This window comes from Pelophylax lessonae (assembly GCF_965119305.1).
Source record: "Pelophylax lessonae genome assembly, chromosome: 6".
Taxonomy (NCBI): Eukaryota; Metazoa; Chordata; class Amphibia; order Anura; family Ranidae; genus Pelophylax; species Pelophylax lessonae.
Genome location: NC_138773.1, coordinates 190,457,652 through 190,482,649, shown reverse-complemented (window position 1 = coordinate 190,482,649; position 24,998 = coordinate 190,457,652). Strand labels below are relative to the sequence as shown.

At 43.2% G+C, this 24,998-nt stretch overlaps 1 protein-coding gene across 2 annotated transcripts in view; it reads right to left on the bottom strand.

The window, feature by feature from the left end:
- Window positions 1-4,648: 4,648 nt before the first annotated feature.
- Window positions 4,649-24,998, bottom strand: part of ICA1L (islet cell autoantigen 1 like) — a 71,766-nt gene continuing 51,416 nt past the window's right edge. For both annotated transcript variants that reach the window (XM_082261314.1, XM_082261313.1), the window contains 2 exons: window positions 15,906-15,995; window positions 4,649-4,822 (listed from right to left, as the gene is read on the bottom strand). In XM_082261314.1, coding sequence (XP_082117440.1) covers window positions 4,719-4,822; window positions 15,906-15,995 — 194 coding nt within the window. In that variant the 3' untranslated portion in view covers window positions 4,649-4,718. The remainder of the gene's footprint in view (window positions 4,823-15,905; window positions 15,996-24,998) is intronic.

Sequence of the window (24,998 nt, the reverse complement as noted above, 5' to 3'; positions counted from 1 at the left end):
AGGTAAATCTTTGTTTCATACATTCAAAGAATGCTTTTCCACAACTTTTTAATGTTTTTTTTTTTAAACAGTCTAATCTGGCTTTTCTATTCTTCAGGCTTATGAATGGTTTGCACTATGTGGTGAACCCTCTGTATTTGCTCTCGTAAAGTCTTCTCTTGATTGTAGACTTTGACAATGATACGCCCACCTCCTGGAGAGTGTCCTTCACTTGTCTGGATAATGTGAATGGGTTTTTCTTTACCATAAAGAGGATCCTGCTATCATCCACCACTGTTGTCTTCCGTGGACGTCCAGGCCTATTTATGTTGCTGAGCTCACCAGTGCGTTCTTCTTTCCCCAGAATGTACCAAACTGTTGGCCGTTCCTGCTATCTTTCTGATGGATTGGTTTTGTTTTTGAAGTCTTAAGCCTCGTACACACGCGTTGAAAATCGGCAGGGAATTTTCGTCCAACGACCAATCTGCCGATTTTCGGCTTGTTAGTATGATGCTTCCGTCAACTGATTTCGACTTTTCGGCCCGAAAAAAATCTGGTGTGCAGGCTATAAAATTTATGTCCGCCGGTTTTCATGCAGTCAGTACAGATTTCGACAGGGAAAAATCTAATGAGCAAGTCTGGGCATGCTTCAGAGAAGAAAGAACACAAAGAAAGCAAACCAACACATGAAGTAGAATTTTGTTGGGCGAGAAAATTCGTGTGCAGTCTAGGCACATTCCAACAAACAAAACACCACTCTGGACAAAAGACGGACGATCGGTTGGCTGATAATCGTTGCGTGTGTACTAGGCTTTACAATGGCCTGTTTCACTTGCATGGACAGCTCCTTTGAATGCATTATGTAGGTTCACAGCAACAGATTCCAACTGCACATACTACACTTAAGATGGATACACACTATACAACTTTTGTTGTTAGATTTCCTTTAGATTTACCTTTACCATGTAGTGCAGGGGCCTGCCTGATTGCAAACAAATTGAAAAGTGTTTAGGTTTGTTCTCATATTATATGGTTTTGGTAAATCTAAAGGAAAAAAATCTAAAGACAATTGTATAGTGTGTATGGCCCATTAGAATCCTCTCCAGACCTTTTACCTGCTTAATTGATGAAGAAATAAAAGTAGTAGCCCACACCTGGCCATGAAACTGCTTTTAATTCAATTGTCCAATTACTTTTGGTCCCTTGAAAAAGGAGGGAGATGGCTATTAAGAGCTGTGATTCCTAAACCCTTCCTTTGATTTGAATGTACATACCCTAAAATGAAACCTGAGAGTGTGCACTTTCAGCTCACATCCATGATATAACTATAGCTTGAATATGTTTTTGGTAAATACCTGAAAAAAATAAAATTGTGCCAGTGTTCAAAATATATATGGACCTAGCTGTATGTGAGACTTTTTTTGTAGCCTAGTCACAGGTGTCAAGTACAAGAATGGATAGAGGAAGCACTGCAGATCAGACAGCATTGGCTAGTACAACTGCTGCACTTAAATAGTCCATTTGACATGAGTGGCGGGTGCGAGTGCATATGCGCACAGTTATGCCCAGCAAAATGAGCACCCGCAGTCCTGCGTATGCGCCTTGAGCCTTCACCTGCGCTATGGCCAGGGACACTTTGCTGGCTGCATTGGTCTAGTGTAACTAGTGATCAGGGACACTGGCTGGCTGCCAGTGACCATCTGGTGATGGCAAGCAAGTGCAAAGATCTGTTCTAGAATTTATGTTGCGGAGTGAAGAAATAAATCATAGTTGACACATTTGAAATGTATTAAGAGTGAAACCTGGAAGGGATCAAGAAGAAAAAGTGATGTGTTACGTGGGCCACCTGGTTTGAAAGGATGATGAAGAAATATGTTGATGTTGTGTAGGTGTATGGTCCATAGTGTGGCACTTTTTGCTTTGCTATGTTTTAAAGCAAATAGGGCCTGGGGTACACTGAAGAGATCGTGTGAGTAAAATGAGCCCCATTGTTGGTGTTAGTGGCAGAAATTATAACCCCCAGCTTTGGTGCCCGTGCCAGCAATGATAATCCCCAGCATGTTTTAGAGACAGCATTAATAAACCCCAGCATGTGTTAGGGCCGGCAATTAAAAAAAAAAAAATAAAAAAACACCAATGTCAGGGCCAGTAGTGATAAACCCTGCAATAACCTCCACCATGTGTCGGACAATCAACAATAACCCCTAGCGTCTGTCAGGGCCAGCAATGATTTTCCCCAGAAATTATCCTAGCAAAGTGTAATGCAAGCAATAGCCAACAGTCAGCACAATAACCCCTAGCCTCCGGTGTCACTGGAATAGTATAATTATAGTAACTTTACAGCCGAATATGCAAAGCCAGAGATCCATCTACAGCAGTGGTTCTCGGCTCCGGTCCTCAGGACCCACTAACAGGCCAGGTTTGCAAGATAACTGAAATACATCCCAGGTGATATAATTTGCTGCTCAGTGATTGCAATGCAGTAGTCTGCATCTCCTCAAGGTAATACTTAAAATCTGGCCTGTTAGTGGGTCCTGAGGACTGGAGTTGAGAACCACTGATCTACAGTAAAAGACTCAGTCACACATTAAGTACATAGAGGTTAAAGTGGAGTTCCACCCTAATTTTATACTTACCTCCATCTTCTCGCTCCGGGTCACCTGAAAAACAAATGGCTAATCGCATTTTTTTTTTTTTTTTTTTTTACTTACCTCGTAGCGAAGAAAATATACTTACCTTACTTCCTTCTTCCTCGGCCGCGGCCCGTCGTCACTTCCTGGCTCTGCAATGATTCCTGGGAGCTGAACGTCATCGCTCCCAGGAATCATTGCGCCTGCACCGGCCCCGACGTCAGTTCCGGGGCGCGCGCGTCATCCCCTTCTAAACAGCTTCTGGGCATGCCGTGCACGCCCGGAAGTGACGGCGGGGCCGGCGCAGGGCATCGTGGGACCGAAGAAGGCGGAAGAGGACGCCGAAGAGGATCGCGCTGGCTTCAAGCTGCCCACATCTGAGATGGCAGCGCTGGACAAGACTTTTTCAAGATAAGTATTTGTCCTAACAGGTAAGTGCAACCCGGGACAGATCAGAGGCTAGCCATTGTGGAATGCACTAGCCCTGACTGTCCCGGGGGTATTTAAAAAAAAAAAAAAAAATTCCAGGGTGGAACTCCGCTTTAATTAACTAAATGCAAATATACTATGCACTAGAAGTTCACTGCAAGTGCAGTTTCTCAAGATCTGGGGGAAGCTCTGCCAATTTCTCCCATCTAATCATGTGCTAGTAAAAATGCATTTTTTTTTTCTTAATTTTCCTTGCATGTTCTCTTCAGAACTAGAGCAAATACACTTATCTTTAATAAATCAACCCCCATAGGCCAGCCTGTCGAACATTCCATCCCTCACCGATGTCCAAAGCTTCAGGTACTTTGCCTATTTTGGGCAAATAATGGGTTCATTTTAACAAGTTTCAGCTTGCTAATCAGAACTCATGAAGGAATAATCATAGGCATATAAAAGTAACCTGAGAGGCCAGAAATGATCAAGCTGCCATTGCAGACTTTGTTTTGGAAGGTGGATGCCCTTAGGGCTGTCATCCCGAGTCTTCCTTCACTAATCGATGAAGCAGTAATGTGAAACAAGCTTGTGCATATTGAGTGTTCATTAACCCAAGGTGCACATGCTTTGCTCTGGGTTATAGATAAACCAGATGAAGGAAGGAAAAAAAAAAAAACAGCCCCTGGAGTATGCACCTTCAAAAGCAAGCAGTTCCCATACAGTAAACCCCCCTCCATTGCGGGGGTTACGTTCCGGACCCAGCCGCGAAAAGTGAAATTCCGCGAAATAGAAAAACCCTATTAAAATGCATTGTAGGCATGTTTATTTTACTGTCACTGTACGTGTAAAAGCATTTTAAGGTCTTTAAACACACTTTTAAAACAATAGAAACTCATTTAAACACATAAAAGATACTGAGAGACATAGCAAGAGCTATGGAAAACACAAAAATATTTAATTTTTAATGATTTATATAGTAAAATAACATTGCAAAAAAAAACGCGAATTACCGGGACCGCAAAAACTGAACCGCGATGGAGCGGGGGATTACTGTATTTCGATTTTGCTATACAACAATCAGGCTAATGTAAAAATAGGTGATGGTTGCAGTAAAATGTTGTGCTAGTGGATTATGTTACTGCTTTTATATAATATACAAACAATATGGGGGACCACAGGAAAATGGTGGACCTCAATGCGACTTCCAAGTTACATTGAAATGTTCATCAGTGGAAGTAGAGTCATTATGCTTTTTACATGCGTACAGATTGTAAAGACAAAATCAGCAATTTTTTTTTGCTAAAAAAACAAACAAGCAATAATTGTAGAATTTAAAGTTTTTTTATTTAACTTTACAGGAATTCATGTTTCTTAACTCTATATATCTATACTTTTAGTATATACAAATAAACAAATCTGTCTTAAAATGTTTAACTCTGCTTAAAATAAAACAAATTCAGTGATTAATTCGAATAGGTGAATGATACCCAATGGGATCTAGCTTTGCAGCCAGAGCTGGTTGCTGGATCTACTTGATGTGGTAGCAGTGTTACCATAAATCCCACAGTGGTAATCTTCAAGTGTGGTAGGCTCCAGAAAAGTTCAAAAGGTGTCACTTTTTTGAATCTGTAGTAAAACATTTAGGACATGTTCCTTTTCATTTATTACATCACCTTGTCCAGGCACTCATGCACTAAACAATTCATCCTCTGAATGTTTGGTGGCACCATGGCTTGCAAGTGGGTCAAGATCCGCAAACATGTTTAGCCACGTTGACATTTCTGTATTTTCTGCAACAAACAAATGCAAAGAATGTTAATTGTGACTACGGGAAATAAACAATAGCTGAAATCCTGAAGATGGCATGACCTGTTCACAGCCAGACAAGGATAAAGAAAATGGCAGACCTTACTCTTGACAGTGGTGCAGATACAAGGAACAGTTTAGATCAGCCTTTTTCAACCAGGGTGCCTTCTGGGCTCTTCAGGGGTGTCTTGGCAAAATGCAAAAAATTGCCCAAAATTCTCAGCATGCTGGCAGGTGGATCTCACCTGCATTTTTTTTGTTACACAAAGCCACAGGTTTTAATTTGTGCAGCATTACAACCTTGGGCATCAGGTGATCCAGCTGTTGGGATTCTAATAAATGATAATGTCATAAATTGATAAGGGCGAAATTAAGGACCTAAGGATGTCCTTGGTTGCCCTTCTCCGTCTGCACTGGGGTCACATTAGCTGAATGAGGGAGGGAGGGAGGGAGGGAGAGGAGAAACACTGGAATACTAGTCAGTACCAGTGTGCAAAGGCGTATAAAATAAGTAATCGCTAGCTTTAAGTGTCCTATGTATGTCAATGCCGCTGCATTATGTAAAACTATTTTTCTTTTACATTTTAGAATGGGGTGCCTTGAGATTGTGCATAATTTTAAAGGGTGCCTTGGCTGAAAAAAGGTTGAGAAACGCTGGTTTAGATATATGGGATCTGTCTTGGAATGGAAAAAATTCTTAAATGTCTTTACTATAAAAACTTTAGCTGTATTCTCAAGAGATTGTTATTATGGCATGCAATACATTAGAAGGGCCATTTTTCACAAGGTGGATTCCGTTCCACTCAGCAGGGAATCTGTGAGCTGATCCCCTAGTGCTGATTGGATATGGACAGAGCCCATTCTGCTCTATGGGAGGCTGGGAGTAAATGGACTCTGCTGTCTGTTTACACCTGGCAACCTCCGATAAAGGAGCATAGCTATACTATTGATGCTCTGACCTGGACCTTCTGGTCTCAGCTTCTGTGACTGCAGAGTTGCCTACAGCCACTGTGCCCGCCCCTCCCCTCCTCTTGCTCAATCACAAAGTGCTTTGTATTATGTAAAACCATTCACAAAATACAAAGCCTTCTGTGAATGAACAGCAGAGGGGAGGGGTGGGCAAAACTACTGTGTGTGAGAAGACCGTCCCTTCAGAGCTCAGGGAGTATAGTGATAGCTGTACTCCCCCTCCCCTCCCCATACTCAGTAAAACTTTAGTTTTTAAATAAAAGAGACAAGTCCAGAAGGTGGCACACACCTTGTTGGACTTAACTCATAGCAAGCCAGTAGATTTTACAAAGTGGTTGAATTCCCTGTGTTCGGCTGCTATCCTGGCAGAAACCAAGTGAGCCTATAACTTCTTGTGCTTCACCATTGTCAAAAGTATTGGGACACCTGCCTTTACATGAACTTTAATGGCATCCCAGTCTTAGTCTTTAGTGTTCAATTTTGATTTGGCCTACCCATTGCAGCTATAACAGCTTCAACTCTTCTGGGAAGGCTGTCCACAAGGTTTAGAAGGGTGTCTATGGGAATGTCTGACCATTCTTCCAGAAGCACATTTGTGAGGTCAGGAACTGATGTTGGACAAGAAGGCCTGGCTCGCACACTGCACTATAATTCATCCAAAAGGTGTTCTATCAGGTTGAGGTCAGGACTCTGTAGGCCAGTCAAGTTCCTCCATCCCAAACTCACTCTTCCATGTCTTTATTGACCTTGCTTTGTGCACGGGTCCAAATAATTTGGTGGAGGGGGGGATTATGGTGCGGGGTTATTTTTTCAGGGGTTGGGCTTGGCCCCTTAGTTCCAGTGAAGGGAAGTCTTAAGAGATGTGTCAAATGAATGAGAATCTGAAATCCGAATGCGGCCCTCCAGGCCACTATATGTGGCCTTCGCACCCAGGGCTTGTTTTCAGCTGAAATGTGGTGGAAACTCTCACAGATCACTGCCTGCACTGCACTCACAGCAGGGACAAAGGAAGATTCAAATAGCAGCTGCAGTGTGGGATGGGACATCACATGGTAAGCGACACTGTGATCCCCACTTGTGCCCGGTTGCACAGATTCTAACCATCGATCTTCCTGCAAGTGAGAGAGAGGGGCGGAGCCGACTACACTGCCGGTAGGTGCTAAAGCCGGGCCAAGTAAATGAGATGCAAGGAAACCAGTCAGGGGGGGAGGGGGGGACTCTATAAGAAGGGGGAACGGTCTGTGCTAAGAATGCTATATGGGGGGGGGGGGGAGAGAATTGTCTGTACTGAGAACTTTACAGGGGGGGGGGGGGGTCTGGAATCTATATGGGATAAAGGGGGACTGTCTGTACTTAGGACTCTATATAGGATGAAAAAAATGGGATAGGAGGAAGACTGTCTGCATTGAGGACTCTATATGGGGCGGAAGGGAATTTGTGTACTGAGAATTCTGTATAGAGATTAGTAGGGGGGGGGTCGTCTGTACGGATGATTCTGTATGGGATAGATAGCATCAGTATTGAGGGGCTGGACGGTGGAGGAGGGGGGTTAGGGAGGGGGCAGCAGTGTTTGCTGCGGGGTTGGTCTGTACTGAGGAGCCTGTACTGGGGTAGGGGGGATTTAGGAATGTTAGGAGGGGAGTTAATCTGTACTGAAGGGTCTGTGCTTGGTGGTTGTGGTTCTGTGCTGAGGAAGTCGGTCTGTTCTAAAGAGACTGTGTTGGGGAAGGGGGAGGGGGCTTTCTGTGCTGGATGAGAGTCTGTACTGCGGGGGCAGGCTGGGATGGGGGGAGATTTGGGGATGTTAAGAGTAGACCTGTACTGTGGGGGTAATTTGTACTGGGAAGAGGGGATCATTTTGGTTGTACTCTAAAGTGGCCTGTGTTCTGCACTCCTGACCCCTGTACTATAGATAGTGCATCCAGAAAGTATTCACAGCGCTTCACTTTTTCTACATTTCGTTATGTTACAGCTTTATTCCAAAATGTATTACATTTATAAATTTTCCTCAAAATTCTATAAGCAATACCCCATAATGACAATGTGAAAGAAGTATGTTTGATATCTTTGCAGATTTATAAAAAAATATCACATGTACATAAGTATTCACAGCCTTTGCCATGACACTCAAAATTGAGCTCATGTGCATCCTGTTTCCACTGATCATCCTTGATATGTTTCTACAACTTGATTGGAGTGCACCTGTGCAGCATTGAAGGTCCCTAATAGCACAGTGGACTCCATCATCCCAAAAATGGAAGAAGTTTGGAACTACCAGGACTCTTCCTAGCGCGGGCCGTCGTACCAAACTGAGCGATTGGGGGAGCAAGGTGACCAAGAAACAGATGGATCACTGACAAAAATTCAGCATTTCTCTGTGGAGAAAAGAACCTTCCAGAAGAGCAACCATCTCTGCAGCACTCCACCAATCAGGCCTGTATGGTAGAGTGGCCAGACGGAAGCCACTGCTCAGTAAAAAGGCTCATGACAGCCCATCTGGAGTTTGCCAAAAGGCACCTGAAGGACTCTAAGACCATAAGAAACAGAATTTTCTGGTCTAATGAAACAAAGATTGAACTCTTTTGCCTGAATAGCAAGTGTCATGTCTGGTGGAAACCAGGCACTGCTCATCACCTTGCCAATACCATCCCCACAGTGAAGCATGGTGGTGGCATCATGCTGTGGGGATGTTTTTCAGTGGCAGGAACTAAGAGGCTAGTCAAGATTGAGGGAAGGATGAATGCAACAATATACAGGGACATCCTTGATGAAACCCTGCTTCAGAGCGCTCTGGACCTCAGACTGGGGTAAAGGTTCATCTTCCAACAGGACAACAACCCTAAGCAAACAGCCAAGATAACAAGGGGTGGCTACAGGACAACTCTGTGAATGTCCCTAAGTGGCCCAGACTTGAACCCGATTGAACAACTCTGGAGAGATCTGAAAATGGCTGTGCAGCAATGCTCCCCATCCAACCTGATGGAGCTAGAGAGGTCCTGCAGAGACGAATAGGAGAAACTGCCCAAAAATAGGTGTACCAAGTTTGTAGCATCATACTCAAAAAGACTTGAGGCTGTAATTGGTGCCAAAGGTGCTTCAACAAAGTATTGAGCAAAGGCTGTGAATACTTAAGTACATGTGATTTGTTTTTTATTTTAAATAAATTTAAAAAAAATTTCAAACAAACTTCTTTCACGTTGTCATTATGGGGTATTGTTTGTGGAATTATGTGCAAAAATTGGATTTTTGACTTATCGTAAAATCTATTTCTCTGACGTTCATTGATGGACACAGCCAGTTCTTAACCATTGGGTTATACTGCCCCCTACAAGAGTAGGACACTAGGCAGAAAATAAGTTTGGCTACGCCCATGGCCAGTCCCAGGGGGTATACTCCCTCTCTCTGCTATAGGTACTCAGTTTTGTTACAAGCAGTGTCAGAAGAATTACAACTCCACAGAGGGGTGGGTGCTGTGTCTGTTAGTGAACATCAGAGAAATATAGTTTATGGTAAGTCAAGAATCACCTTTTCTCTGTCATTCATTGATGGACACCTGATCTTCTTAACCATTGGGATGTCCCAAAGCTGTGTTAAAACACAAGGGGAGGGAACAGTAAAATAAAATTCCCAAAGCTAACTATAGCCAACCAGGTAAACCGGAGCTCAACCGAAACAACTGGAGCTCACCTGAAAAAAAACAATACACCCTCAAAGAGGACCAGGTCCTCTGAACAGCAGCCTGCAAAACCTTGCGGCCAAAGGAAGCATCCGCAGATGCCAACACATCCACTTTGTGAAAGTGTGCACCGATGACCAGGTGGCCGCCTTGCAAACCTGCGTCACTGACGCCTGATGATAGAAGGCTCAGGAGGCACTGAGCGGCCGAGTAGAGTGCGCCTCGATAGGAAAAGGAGGAACTTGACCCCTGATGGAATAGGCCTGAATCATCGTCTGATCGATCTGGAAATGGTCGCAGAGGAAGTGGACAACCCTTTCCGAGGGCCATTCCTGAGCACAAATAGTGAATCGGACTTCCTAAAAGACTCCGTAACTGCCAGGTACACCCTAACTGCCTGGACCACATCCAAGGCATGCAAAGCAATTTCCTTCGGATGTTTTGGCCTGGGACACAGGGAAGGCAACACAATGTTTTCTTTAAATAAAATAAATATTCTCAAAAGGAGGCTTCTGGAGGACAGAGAGCACCAAATTGAGGTCCCAAGGCAGCAATGGAGACCGCACTGGAGGGGCCAAGCGCTTAACTCCTCGAAGAAAAGTACGCACCAGCGAGTTTGTGGCCAAGGTCTGTTGAAAGAAGGCCGCTAAGGCTGACACCTGACCCTTGATAGTACTCAAAGCCAGTTTCTGCTTAACCCCCCCCCCCTTAAAGGAAGGTCAAGATCCGAGCCACCGAGAGAGCGAGGATGAACCTCAAGAGACTCACACCATGCAACGCAAGTCTTCCACGTACAATGGTAGATCTTCCTAGAAGTAGGTTTCCTAGCTTTTAACAGCACTGGAATCACCGACTCAGACAAACTTCTATCCATCAGCATCTGGGGTTCAACAGCCAAGCCGTCAAAGCCAGCAACTGAAGCAGGATAGAAGATTGGTCCTTGGGACAGAGGATCCTCCCTGAGAGGAAGCTTTCAAGGAACGTCATCGACCAGCTGCACCAGATCGCGTACCAAGCCTGGCGAAGACAGTCCGGGGCAACCAAGATGGCCGGAATCCCTTCTGCCTTGATCCGGTGTAGAAGTCTTGGCACAAACTTGAGAGGAAGGAAAGCGTAAATCAAACAATACTTACCCCACAGGGCCACCAGCATGTCTGTGGCGTCTGTCAGAGGTTCCTGTGACTGAGCCACAAACCTCTGCACCGTTCTGTTGAACCGAGATGCCAACAGTTCCACCTCGGAAATGCCCCACCGGAGACACAACTGATGAAACACCTCCAGATGAAGGGACCACTCTCCTTGGTCCAACGCCTGCCGACTGAGGTAATCTGCCTGCCAGTTTTCCACCCCGGGAATGTGTATGGCACCGGCGGAGAGGGCTGGAACGAACCATTCTGCCCACCTTAGAATGCCGGCTAGCTCCAAAGCCACCAGGACACTTCTTGTGCACCCCTGGTGATTGACCTAAGCCATAGCCGTCTGATCGCTCTGAGTTCCAAGACATTGATCGGCAGTCTGGACTCTTCCAATGTCCAGATCCCCGGAGCAGAATTTTTGCAGAGGACGCCTCCCCAAACCGACAGGCTGGCATCCGTAGTTACCACTGTCCAATACAAGGGGAGGAAGGATTTGCCCAGCCTAACCGCCAGAGAATGAAGCCACCATATCTGGGACTCTTTCGTTCCCCAGCTCATTCGGATCGGATTGTCCAGAGACTGCAAATTCTTGTCCCATTTGGGCAGAATCTCCGTTTGCAGGGACCTCGTATGGAACTGTGGCTTTTTTGGGTAAAAGGAATGTGTCATATATAGATAGCAAAAAGTGTAGCGCTAATCATATATGTGAACAACATATGTGAAAAAAACAAAGGTTTAAATCACATGACATAAATGGTGCAAATAACTAAAATATTTGTAAAAACTGGAAAAGTCCCAAAACAAGTGATGATAAGGGTTCAGAACCATAAATAAAAATGGTGAATAGTCCAAATAATCTCTTCCAATCCAACACCACCAGGGAAGTGAAGGTAAAGGGACACCATAAAGTGCAGCTGATGGATGGCAGCTTACCAAAACACTGTGGTCATTCAAATTAATGAAATTACCTCACCAAGCCTTTGAGTCAATGTGGAATGCTCCAGCCCAAACAGGAAAGCCAGGTAAACAAGGTAGGAAGCTCCGATCTCAGCAGTTATGTTCAGCAATGGTCACACATACATGGAGATATATGATAAAAAGAACATAGCGTGATAACTGTTGTTGTCGGCAGGAATTAACGCATCTCTTATGGTTTGCATACGTCATTTATCGCCTTGTAGATGGCAGCACAGTTGTTCTCAACTTCAGACCTCAGGACCCACTAACAGGCCAGGTGTTTCACCACTAAACAGGCCAGGGTGTCAGTAGTATGTAATGCACAGGTTATTGATCAGGTAAAAGCAGTATGTAACTCCGGGGTCAGGACTAAGTAATGCAGAGCACAGGAGTGAGTAGTGCAGAGTTCAGAATTATATGAACCAGAGTTCAGAGGGAAGTAGTAAGTGACACAGAGGTCTGGGTCAGTTGAATGTAACAAACAGTACTTAGGTCAGCGGTGTTTAAGGGCCTGTTCACACTGGAGCATTGATTGGTGTTTTTCCACACTGAAAGAACATCAGTCACTGCTAGGGCACATAGCACATGAAAACAACAGTTTTAGATGTGCCCTATTCTCCTGAAGGTGTGGTGCAATGAGGTTTGATAAAATTCCGACATGCTGCATAATATTGCACCTCACTGGACCCATTGCATGTCAATGCACTGCACTACAGTTTGGTAACATCACCAAAAATCAAGAACCAAATTGTGTTGGACTTTACTGGTAACAAAAGAGGAACAGCCACACCTTATATTATATACAATGACAATGTTTATTACGAAAACTTTCATAAAATCCTAAACATATGCTCTCATTGGACGACATTCACCCTATAATAGAACACCAACAATATGTCTTTGCTATATGTTCCAAGAGGTCGACACGTTTCGCATATAATCGCTTCTTCAGGACCTCAAAATGTTGCCAGCAAAGAAATGCAAGAGAGCGCATACAATATTCAGTACATTTACATATATCAGAGAAATAGGCAACATGCTGTTTCTACTACATTCACTTCCATATCACCATAAGAGTATTGCACAAGGATGGTGATAAAAAGTGCAGTGCAGATTGAGAAATATTGTATGGTATATCAGGATTAAGTGCATAACATATATACCTGTGGTCCTATATATAGAAACAAAGATCAATAAACAGCTAAACAATAAACCGGGTCAATTCATATGCCAACTGGGTGTCTACATATTAAAATCACTTACTTAGTTGTAAATAATACATAAAGATCAATACAGCAGGTCTAAGAGAGACATTATTCCCATACTCATTTCTCCAGCGAGGGGGAAAAAAAAGGTGATTATCTGGTTTTGCTATATTGGACGAACAAATTGGCTTACATATACACACATTATACATGAGGAGGAGCGACTGTTCCTTTGTTCCTCTATTGGGACTCTTTTCTAGTGACACGAACCTGTCCTATATGCTGAATATTTCTATATGCTAGATGGTGTCCGACTATATAATATACTATTGTAGGTTGGTCAGTCCCGCTGGAGAAATTCATATGGGAAGAAGGTCTCTCTTGGACCTGCTGCATTGATCTTTATGTATTATTTCACTTTATTATAGAGACACCCTTCGGCATATGAATTGAGCCAGTGTATTGTTGTTTAGCTGTTTATTGATCTTGGTTTCTATATACAGGACCTGATATACTATACAATATTTCTCAGTCTGCACCCCTCATTTTACCACCAGCCTTGTGCAATGCTCTTATATGGTGATATGTAAGTGAATGCAGTAGACATAGCATGTTGCCCATTTCTCTGATATATGTAAATATACTGATTAGTGTACCCTCTCTCTTAGATAGGCCAAATGTCTTTGCTGCCAACAGATTGAGGTCCTGAGGAAGCGATTAGATGTGAATTACATTGACCTCTTGGAACATATAGCAAAGACTTATTGTTGGTGTTCTATTATTTGGAGAATGTAGTCCAATGAGAGCATATGTTTATGAAAGTTTTTTTAACTTTCTTTGTAATAAACATTGCCATTTTATACACTATAAGGTCTGGCCGTTCCTCTTTAGGTACCAGTAAAGTCCAACACAATTTGGATCTTGATTTTTGGTAATGCTAGCAAATGGATGAGGTACTCTCTTATTAGCCCAATATTTTTTCTTGCAAGTTTGGTGACATCAATAGAGTGTAACTTTGTACACTTCAAATCCAGTAATGTGAAATAAAAATGAGTGGGGTGATGCGATAGAACATGCATCACAACATTCCCTGGCGTATGTCACTGCAGCCTAAAACAGACTTCTGCCCCAACACTAAACTGATCCAATTTAGTGTGCGGCCAAGTACGAATGGGCCCTAGACCTTGGTTCACACTATTGAATGCTGCATGTAGAGCAGCCCGCTCATTTCAATAGGCTGTCCTACCCGCAAGAAAGGTGGCGAAAGATGTTCCCTAACCTTTTGGAAAAGGGCACTGAACCACATGGTGCTGAGGTTCGGTTTACACTGTATGGGGATGCTATTAAGTAGTAAAGCCATCACTGCATGTCTCCTAAAGAACAGCATGTTTCTCTGCAGGTCAGGAAAACATGCGATTTTTGAGCGCATTCCCAACACATAGAGATGTGAGCCAATATTAACACACAGCAGCCTGTTTGCATCTACAGCCCTTATCATTAACCAATTCCTCCTCTCAGGCAGCTATCACAATAATGCAAAATAAATGTTAAAGGTCTCTGGCAAGTACATGTAGGCATCTGCATCATAAGCAGCTGGCTTATTTACAACTCCCAGCTCAGAGCTAAGGACCTGTCATTAGCATGCTGCCTCCTGTGGCACTGACCCCACTGTAGTTACAGGTTTTGCAGTACGTGGCCCACCTCTTTCCCCAGCCCTACTGTGGCTGTTTTAGTATAGACACAGCTCCAGGTATTGCAGGGCTGGATGGGAGGGGACTCTCACTACTCAATAATTGGTGCTATCCCTCCTGTTCCCATCTGGCCCGCCCCTTAGATAGCATTTGCCTTGGCCCTATTGTAGATTGCCTCTCTGATCTGAGAGGTGGCGGGCAGTCAGCAGTGGCGGTGCAGTTGCAGTCTACCTGTCAGATAGCCATGATCGACAAGTAGATCGCAATCTAAGGCTCGATGACCCCGCCTTACACTGTCAAGACATTCATCACTAGGTATTTTGGGTATTTTCTTATTCAGGCATTGGTTTCTTATGTTAGGTTTTCACCAGGTTGTTTCTTTTTCTGACATCTTGTTACCAAGCGGAAGCTGTGACCTCATAACGTGCCAGTCCTTTAGGCAGCACTTGAGCTACAGGTAGTGCTCAGTTTTTTTTATATTGTTTAGTGGACTTTGTTAGTGGTTCTTTGTTGTTGCCTACCCCTCATTTAGACTGTCTTTTGACATTCTGAGGGTGAAAGGCTTCCTGTGTCCCTCAATGAATGAGAAAGAAAATAGTATTTTTGAACTCACTATAAAAATCTCTCCATTTAGTCCATTGAGGGACATACCCTTCTGTTTATGATTATGCTTTCAGTACTGCTTGCTACAACCCGAGGCATGCTGGTAGTAGGACGGGTATCCTGAGCTTGCCCTACATTTTATTTGGCTGTGTCCAATCCTTTTGTAGGAGGCAGTATAAACCAAAAGGTAAAAAAATTCCTGTGTCCCTTAGTGCATTGGTCCTCAAACCTGGTCCTCAGGGCCCACTAACAGGCCAGGTTTTCAAGATAACTGAAATACATCACAGGTGATATCATTTACTGCTCAGTGATTGCAGTATTCTAGTCTGCATCTCCGCAAGGTAATACTTAAAATCTGGCCTGTTATGCCCCGTACACACGTGCCGATTATCTGAAGACTTTTGTCTTCAGATTTACCTTTTCTATGTAGTGCAAGGGCCTGCCGGATTGCATACAAATTGAAAGTGTTTAGGTTTGACCTCATATTCTATGGTTTTGGTAAGTCTACAGACAAAAGTCTTCAGATAATCTGCACGTGTGTACGGGGCATTAGTGTGCCCTGAGGACCGGAGTTGAGAAACACTGCTCTAGACTGCATCTCCCCAAGGTAATACTTAAAATCTGGCCTGTTAGTGGGCCCTGAGGACTGGAGTTGAGGACCACTGCCTTAGTGGACTCCAAAAAAAAAAAAAAAAACGGGTTTATGGTGAGTCCAAAATTCCTGTTTTTTTGTTTTACTTTATGAGGTTTGTGCATTACATGGTAAGTCATGCAGGTGCCTTTATATGTACTCTGACATTGTATCATACACTGTTGAATGCTAAACTTACTGTTTGTTTCTTGTTCTGATGTATTCTTGATAGAAGAGTTCTGTATGTCAGGTCTAAAGCCACTCGAAGATACACCCGCCATTCTCCAGTCTAAGATTTAAAACAAAACACCTACTGGAACATGAATTTATTTATTATATCTCTGATTTTAGAGGTCACACAGCGAGCATTGCTGCCCTTTCCAATAATACCCTCACAAGGGAACAATAGGCTGCTATTTCTCAGATCCGCTGAAAATACTAGCTCTGTGGCTGTCATGCTGATCCAGTGGCATTAGTACTTTCTATGTCATGGAATCAGAATAAACTGTATGTTGAGATTAGGAGTCCACTTTTCTTACCTGCTTTTTTTTGGGCAGTGCCTGAAAATATTGAAACCAGAGTCTGCCAGGTAAGTAGCATTTGAAGAAGGAGGCTGAAGTTAATCATGTCAGGACACCATAAAAGATGCATGAGATCCGTGGCTGATCTGGAAACTATAGCATCAGGTATAGGAGGGACAGGGAATTAGAGGGGGAAGGATTCTCAAAAACGTGCTTAAAGTAAAGCGATCCTTTTAGGGTATATTCACACCACTGTATTGTGCTAATGTGAGGAACACACAGTGGACCAATGTGGTGCCATCCCCAATATACCTGCATTGTTGCGCACCGCATCCTGCAGTAATTCACTACCAAAAATGCTGCATGCACAATTTTTTGTACATCGTGGTAAGTTAGGCAGCCCATTCAAATCAATAGGCTGCATTTACACAGTGCATTTTAAAGGATAAGTTCACTGTTTAAAAAAAAATAATAGAAAATGTGCGTTATTTTAATGATTAAATGATAAAGTCCGGGGGGGGGGGGGTCAGCTGCAGCAGTAACATGTTACACCCTGATTACGTTTATAAAAGATGAACTTATCCTTTCATGAGCATCGGTAAAATGATTTGTCTATAAACACCCAAAGGTCATATTAATGAAACAACAACTGTGACCCTAGCCTAAAGCAGAATTGTAGGCGAACAGCATGTGTGGTAAAGGTTTGGAATTTAAGCCACTTTTGCAATACAGGCACCCCTGCCAATTGGCACAGCCAGTCACTGACCTCCCTTTTCTTCCCTGCTGCTAACAGAAAACCTGTATTGAGAAACATATGTAGGCTGCCAATCTTTTGTAAATGCTAGTTTTCGGACTGTCACTAGCTTTAATACTACCAAAATCACTGAGCTGAAACAAGTATACAGCAAGAAAAGTCAGAATCAATTTTGAACGCCAAATCTACAAATTTGTTCCACGTCATTGATTCAGAAAGTACAGAAGCAACTGAAAGAGAATAACAGACAAACAGCATTTTCAGGAGAGGTCACCATTGCACCCCACATATTTCTTAAAAGTATACCTTTCCTGTGCCTTGACAAAGGGGAAATCACCCTAAAACAGGTTGCCCAGTAATAGATGTTTTCACCTGACAGCTCCCAACTGTCCCTTATTTGAAAGGACTATCCCTCTTGGGGAACCAAACCAAACCCATCTGTCCATTTTTTTACCAAAGTTGTCCCACTTACAGGTGGTCCTCGGGTTACAAACAAGATAGGGTCTGTAGGTTTGTTCTTTAGTTAAATTTGTTTGTAAGTCGGAACACGTACATTTTTTAAGTGTAGCTCCAGCCCAAAAAAAAAAATCAAGTTTTCTAGATAGCATAGGAAAGGGTTAAGACCCCTGTAACATTTGTTTTGCTGTCTGTGCCCCTGTTCAGAAGATTTCATCTCACTTTCTGTCCCTGTGACAATTGGATTTTGAAAAATTTGGGTTGTTGTGGAAAGGAGGATTGGTGATAAAGCTTCAGTTGAGACACATTTTTTCCCATGGTATCTCTTACAGGGGTGAATTTCCCTTCCTAGGGGTAGATTTCCTCTCATTTCCTGTTGTCTCCCCCTGTAAGTAGGAGTCGTTCATAAGTCAGATGTTTGTAACCTAGGGACTCTCTATAAATACATTAACTATCAAGTGTTTTTAATGCACTAAACCTTTAATTTAACTTACATTTGGTATTCTGAAAAGTCAAAAATAAAAGTAATTAATCCTTTAATCCATTGATCCTTATGGTCCGTGTTCCTTGAGGTTTGGCAGGGGTATGTCCTTTGCTACATAATGTGTACTCTAAAGCTGGGAGGTATGCTGGTGGAAGGGGGAAGAACTACACCCTCTTGGCAGTGGGACGCCATGCATCCACAGTTCAACAGGTCCCTGCTGTTCTCATCGATCTCAGCACCTCTGTACATTTCAGCTGTAAACCAAGGATAATTTTCTCGACTAAATTAACACTATTTTAGCCGACTAAAATACGACCTTTTCAGACCACAGAGATGAGCACTGTTTTCGCCAAACATTTGTGAGTGGAATTGTACACACGTCTTTCCTATTAAAGTAATTGCATTGCACACGGTTAATGCTCCATGTTTATGTTTTATTTCACTTTTAGTGTTGGTGGCTGTTCACGGCTAATCTTTGGAGCTGCAAAACTAGTGTGAACATCCATCACCTTATACAAGCAGATTCTTACTCGACTGTCTTCAACTGCAATGAGGCCTTCTGGCTTTTTCGCTGTTTCTATTCCTGCATTTAGAGGTTGCACATCTGATTATATAGTTTATTGTAACATTTGACATAATCGTGGACTACCCACAGACCATCTTCTGCTGCACCGACCATAATTTGCTATTATAGGCAATAATATTCCTATGTCAAAAAGGTACCTTTTACTCAGCATATGTTTACCAATACAAAAATTCTCTCAAGTCAGTTTTTCTTAGTGAAGGTAAGGTTCACATATCATTGAAATAAGATTAAATGACAAGCAGAGAGGTACTAAATTTATATATAGAAACAAGCTCGAGTTCAGTGCTAGGTCAGTGGTAGAAGTAGACAAATCATAACTCAAATACAAGATCAGCATTATGCTAGATGCAGGCAGTGGAACATCAGAATCCAGAGACCAGAAAAATTCCAAGCACAGCAAGACACACTTATCCTATATTCTACTGCAGCATCAGACCCATAGAGCACATTTCTAATCTCAGGAGAACAATATTCTATTGGATAAAACAAACAACCCAGCTGAAAGGCTCATCCCAGCCATGGCTCTGCACCGAAGTATAAAGGAGTCCAAAAATATTCCATTTCTGTCAAAATCAATATGCTCAGGAGATCTAATCATCTAATGCACAAGGGTACTTCAGGACAGTTCCACATCTTTGTTTTACAGTAACACATGTATGTGCTAGTAATAAACAAAAATCCCCTAAAGACGTGACCTACCACGAAACGCGCAGGGCGGAGCTTATTTTGGGACATCGTGTACACTGCTGGCCTGCGGGAGTTGCCATTTTATAGGACTATGCTTGTGAGTACTGCATAAAACAAATGCAAAGTGTGGAAGATATTGGGACATGGTATATGTTTTTTTTTCTATTTGAGCGACACTGGAGCGGAGGCGGTGTAGAACAGTGCCCGAAGTACAGTCTTGCGGTGTTCCATTTGATGCTGACCTGATACCTGGGGGACAGTGGAGAATCATGTTGGCTTCACTTATAGTGTGGAGGTTAGCCCTTTGGTAAGCAGTTTCTTCCTATGGTGGTGATCTCTCACTCCAAGGTGCGGTCCTGATATCACAGCATTGGTGGTGGGGCAGCAGATGGACCTGAATTTATGAGCTGATTGGACATTTCTATATGTTTACATTATCTTTTAGAATATGAATGCTGGACTATATGCACTTTATTGAGAGACTTGATTTATGCACATAGCACTTTGGTGAATTATATCTTTATTGTGATATGGAATAATTTATGGCACAAAAGCACTTCATGTTCACATGTATTTGCACTATAGCAATGTATATTTAAAGAGAGAGTGCATAATTCTTCATGGTTTAGTTTAATTTTTTATTGAGATATGAATCAATTGATAATTTATGGCACAGTAGTAATTTGGTTTGGCACATATAAATATGTTGCATTTAAAGAGACAGCACACCATTTTTTTTTATTAGCTTGTGTTTATCCAGATATAGTGGTAGTCCAGATTTGCATTAAACACCAAGCACTGGTTGTTTTTTGTTTTTAGTTCAATGTATGTGTTAGTGCATTGCCAATTGTTCTCATTTCACCCCATCGCCTTAGTGCACTACAATGCATGGCAATGGGTTACCATGCATTGTCCTATGTCGGGGGGGGGGGGGGGGGAGGGTCAAGTCACCAAGCCTTTTGGTGCCCTGGCTTGTGCTAGCAGTCCATTCAAGAATTTGCTTTTAAAATAAAAACACAGTTGTCTAGACTCTCTCTGATCGCAAAGGCAAATAATACCACTGAACATGAAAGGGTTATTTTTTTTCTTAGCTTGTTACAAAGTGATTCAAGCACTATATATCATCCTCTGTCTGCCTTCCCTTGGGCAGAGTCAGGCAGACATAGCAGTATTTAAGCAGCACTAGTTTGCAAGGTGACCGCTGTCAAATGAAAGTGATCAGCAGCTGAGAATTGATGTTTCGCTTCCATGTCTATTAGTAATAGCCTGGGCACAGCAAGAACAAAATGCATTACTCACACTCATGTACAGTACACCATACTACATGTGCTTTCATGGTACACATGTGGTACTCAATCACAGTGCAGTACAAAACAGTCATTTACTGAAGTAGATCTGGCCTGGTGCCCGGAGGCCCACTTCATAAGGATGCAGATCTGCAAGTGCAGCTCTTTTATTTTTATTCTGGCAGGTCTTAGTGAAAAAACTGGTGTAACCAGACACGGCTTAATCTATTTAGCATACATAATGCTCCTATGATGAACTACAGGAAACATTAAGATATAGTTACCTGAATATGAATAGTGCTTTGGCGTATAAGCCATGATTCTGTAATTCTAGGAGCCAGCCTTTCTATAAACTAGACACAATACTCTATTAGTGAGAAGTACTGCTGAACTGAGGCAGATCCTGAAATGCTGGCATCGTGAATTAAGTTTCACAAAAAGAGGTAGAAAACAAATGACGATGATGCTGTTCTCATTTTGAAATTCACTGCATAATTCTCTTCTCAAATATCAAATATGACCCAACGTATATTATATTTCTCACTACCGAAGGCTTGTTTAACACATACTAATGGTTAAAGGCTAAAGTTCACCTTTTGGCTTTTGGGGTAGGTTACATGCAGTGGCGACTGGTGCTCCATGGGCCAGGGGGGGTGTCAGACGGAACGCACCATACACCCCCCCCCCCCCCAGACCACACCAGGCAGCACACAGTACACACAGCATAGCATGACATGACAGTACAGTACAGGACCCCCTCCCCCCGGCTCACTCACCCATCTGCAGCAGGCGAACAGCGACGGCGACTTCTTCCCCGTCTTCTGCGTCTCCTCCTCCCCCCTGCCCAATGGCATGGCTTCTTCTTTCGGCCAATCGGGAGACGGGTCTCAGAACCTGCTTCCTGATTGGCCAGGAGGAGGATCCATCTGACAATAGCAAATTTTCATTCGCTATTGTCACACAACTGGGTGGGCTCGGGGCTCAGTGCTCTGCGCCCCGAGCCCACCCTTTTTTTTTAGCATATTAGAGCCTCTGGCTCTAATCACATGGCTAAAAAAAAAATTGAACTCCTTGCGTCCAGCGCCCCGCATGTAGATTAGGGGGCCGGACGCATGGATGGGGGGCAGCCCTGCGCCCCATATGCACCAGCCGCGCCGCTTTATTAATTCACAGCAATCTGTGAACGAGAAAACTACAAGTCCCATCTGCCACCACAGCACACGGCTTGAAGTTTATTGACACTTACTCCAGAAAGAAATAAAACCTCCTGCTTCCTCCATCTTTGTAACTGTCTGCCCGTACTGAGGTACAGACAGGAAAGCTGGAGGTAGTGTCTGCAGGAGCCTGACAATGCACCCACAAACTACTCTTTGCGGGTGCAATGCTTGAAGACGTCTTTGAAAAAAAAATAATAAATGCACTTTATTTTTCGAGAGAGCGCATTTTCTGTGCTGGGTTCCTGTCCTCTTGTGAGTTAAGTCCCCAGTGTTTTGTTCTTTTGACCACATCAGGTTGTGGGTCCTTCTTCCATGTTTGATAATTTGTTATTGTTCCACCTGTTTTAGGGAGGTTTTGGTTTTTGGTTTGGTTTTCAGGGAGGTTGATCAGCTTCTCACTGGCTCAGGTTCTTTTTTGTGTGGTTCTGGTTGATCAGCTTCTCACTGGCTCAGGCTCTTTTTTGTGTGGTGTCGATTGCCTCCTGCGGGGACCTCCTCCATCCTGGACTGGAACATCAGGTTAATCCTCCATGCTCTTCCCTTGGTCGTGTTGGCAGGTTCTCTTATCTCGTAAGGGCCCCACCTCATACAGGGTATGGTCCATCCAGTGGCTCCTGTGCTTTAGGCAGTCCTTAGTCCTCCTAGTGAGCCCTGTTTGTATTTTTCAGCTTAATTGGCCACCTCTCATTAGGGACATCCAAACATTTTTTAATCCATTGAGGGATACAGGTGCTGCCCCTCTCTGTTTTGGTTCATGGCCTTAGTACTGCTTTACCACAAAACTGAGACATGCTGGGTGGAGGGGGTTATAATGAGGGCTGGCTTATGATATTTTGCTGTTTGCCAGTGCCTGAGTTTCCTGTAGGCAGCAGTAAAACCTGATTGTATCCTGAACAGTCACTTATACAGTCTCAACATTGAGAACAGTCTCAAGGATTCCGAAAAATGAATTTTACAGTGGATTTCAAGAGGCAAAAGTATAAAATTCTAATTAGGTGGCACAGAACACCAATTTGTTTACACTGATTGTTTCCACAGGTATTGGAATAAAGTAATGCCAGGGAGTCATAATTTCACATCTTCCAGGACTATTTAAAGAAAAACATTTCTGGAAGGGTAAAAAAAAAAAATCACAAAGCTTCAAAGACTTTGTGTTACGAGACAATCAGCATCTTTCCCTATGGCATGAAAGCTAGATTACCAAGAAAAGGAGTACATCAATAAGGGGGTATTGCTTCACACAAAGCAGAAGCCTGCATTTCTCTTCTGTGAAAAACTTTAGGAGTCAGTCACTGTTTTTTTTGGCTTTGAATAGTCAATGACATCATGAAATAAATGGGAGATTAAAGGAATGCCACACGGAATGGTACTGCTGGATGGAGTTTATTAACTCGGACTACTGCAGAGCTATTCCCAGTGTGGCCAAAAAACTCCAGCTAGGTTAGGGGTTCAAGTGTGCCTCTTGTATAGGGAACTTGCTTAGTTGATAAAGATAAATAGGTTTTAAAATCCCAAACAACCCCCCCCCACTTTTCTTGCCAAACTCCTAGCTTACAACCCCCTTTCCCCCCCATCTCGTCTTCTCTATTCTGTCCCCTTTCTTTATTATGTCTTCCTTAACCACCTCCTTCCTAAGCCTATTCGGACACTTTGCTCCTACATGTAAAAAATCTATTTTTTAATGTCACACGGTATTTGCGCAGTGGTTTTAAAACTGGAAAAAAAAAAAAAAACACATATATACGAATAAAAGAAAAACAAAATAAAACAGTAAAGAAAGCACAATTTTTTTGTATAATGTGAAAGATGATGTTACACCGACTAAATAAATACCCTACATGCCATGCTTTAAAATTGCGTCTGCTCTGTGGAATGGAGGCAAATTACGGTGCTTAAAATTCTCCATAGGCTATGCTTTAAACGCCTTTACAGGTTACCGGTTTAGAGTGGCACAGGGGGTCTGGTGCTATAATTATTGCTCTTGCTCTGACATTTGCGACAATACCTCACGTGTGGTGCGATCGCCGTTTACATATGTGTGCGGGAATAACGTATGCTTTCACATTTGCGCGTAAGCACAGTGGGACGGGGACGCTTTAATTTTTTTTTTTTTTATTTCATACAACAATTTAACTTTTTTTTTGTACTAACTTTATTGTTATCACAAGGGATGAACAACATCCCTTGTGACAGCATAGGCTGTGACAGATCCTCTTTATGCAGAAATTTGGGGTCTATTAGACCCCAAATCTCTCCTCTGGCCCCCCTATGCAGCCAATCAGACTAATATCTGTCTGATCGGCTGCTTTCCTGGCCAGGTAAACAAAGGGGCGGAACCGGAAGTGAGAAATTACTTATAGCTCCCAGTTTCCAGGGTTACAGAGATAGAGAGGGGAACAATGTCAGTTCCTCTCTCTCTCTGTACAGGGCAGCCATTGCCGCCGGCTGCATCGCTCCCAGCCCCCGTGATGGGACCGGAGAGCCTGGGAGAGGTGGCGAGAGGGGGTGGGACCCCCTTTCGCCCCCCGCAAATGTTAGCCACTCGGATCACTTCTGCATTGTAGAGAATTGCTGGCTGAAAACAATGTTACCAGAATGATGCCTGTAGGTGCAGGCATCATCCCATTATAATCACTGAAACCCAAGGAAGTACAGGAGCGGCCTTGGGTAAGAAGTGGTTAAAGTTATTCTAAAGCCTTAAGGTTTTTTTTTACCTTAAAGCACTTTATGCATTGGGGTAAAGAACCTTCTGTGCTGCAGGGCTGCAGGATACATCCCCCCCCCCCACACCTTTTCTTACCTGAGCCCGATCCGATCCCGCGATGTGCGCAAGCAGCTCTTGCCGCTTTCCCTCTCCGCAGATTGATATCAATATTTGTCAATCAAATGCTGTGACAGGGGAGCGGGGGGCGAGGGCGGGCCATCCACGCTGTGTCAAAAGTGTGTTTCCATGGGGGGCACTCCCCAAAGAGGAGGGGGCCTGGAGCACAGGCAGAGGACCCCAGAAGAAGAAGAAGACCGGGGCTGCTCTGTGCTAAAGCATTGCACAGAGCAGGCAAGTATGACATGTTTGTTATTTTATCTATAAAAAAAAAAAAAAAAAAAAAAGGGAAGAAGGTTTAATATCACTTGAAGCGGTTCACCCAAGGGACATATTTATAATGATTCAGCAAGCATTTACAAGAGAAGTCAGCACTGGAAGCCCCCATTTTTTTCTCAGTACAGGTTTCCTTTAAAAAAAAAGTGTTTTTTATATAGATACATTTTAAAAAACTGAAAATATGTTAATACAATTCTGTAT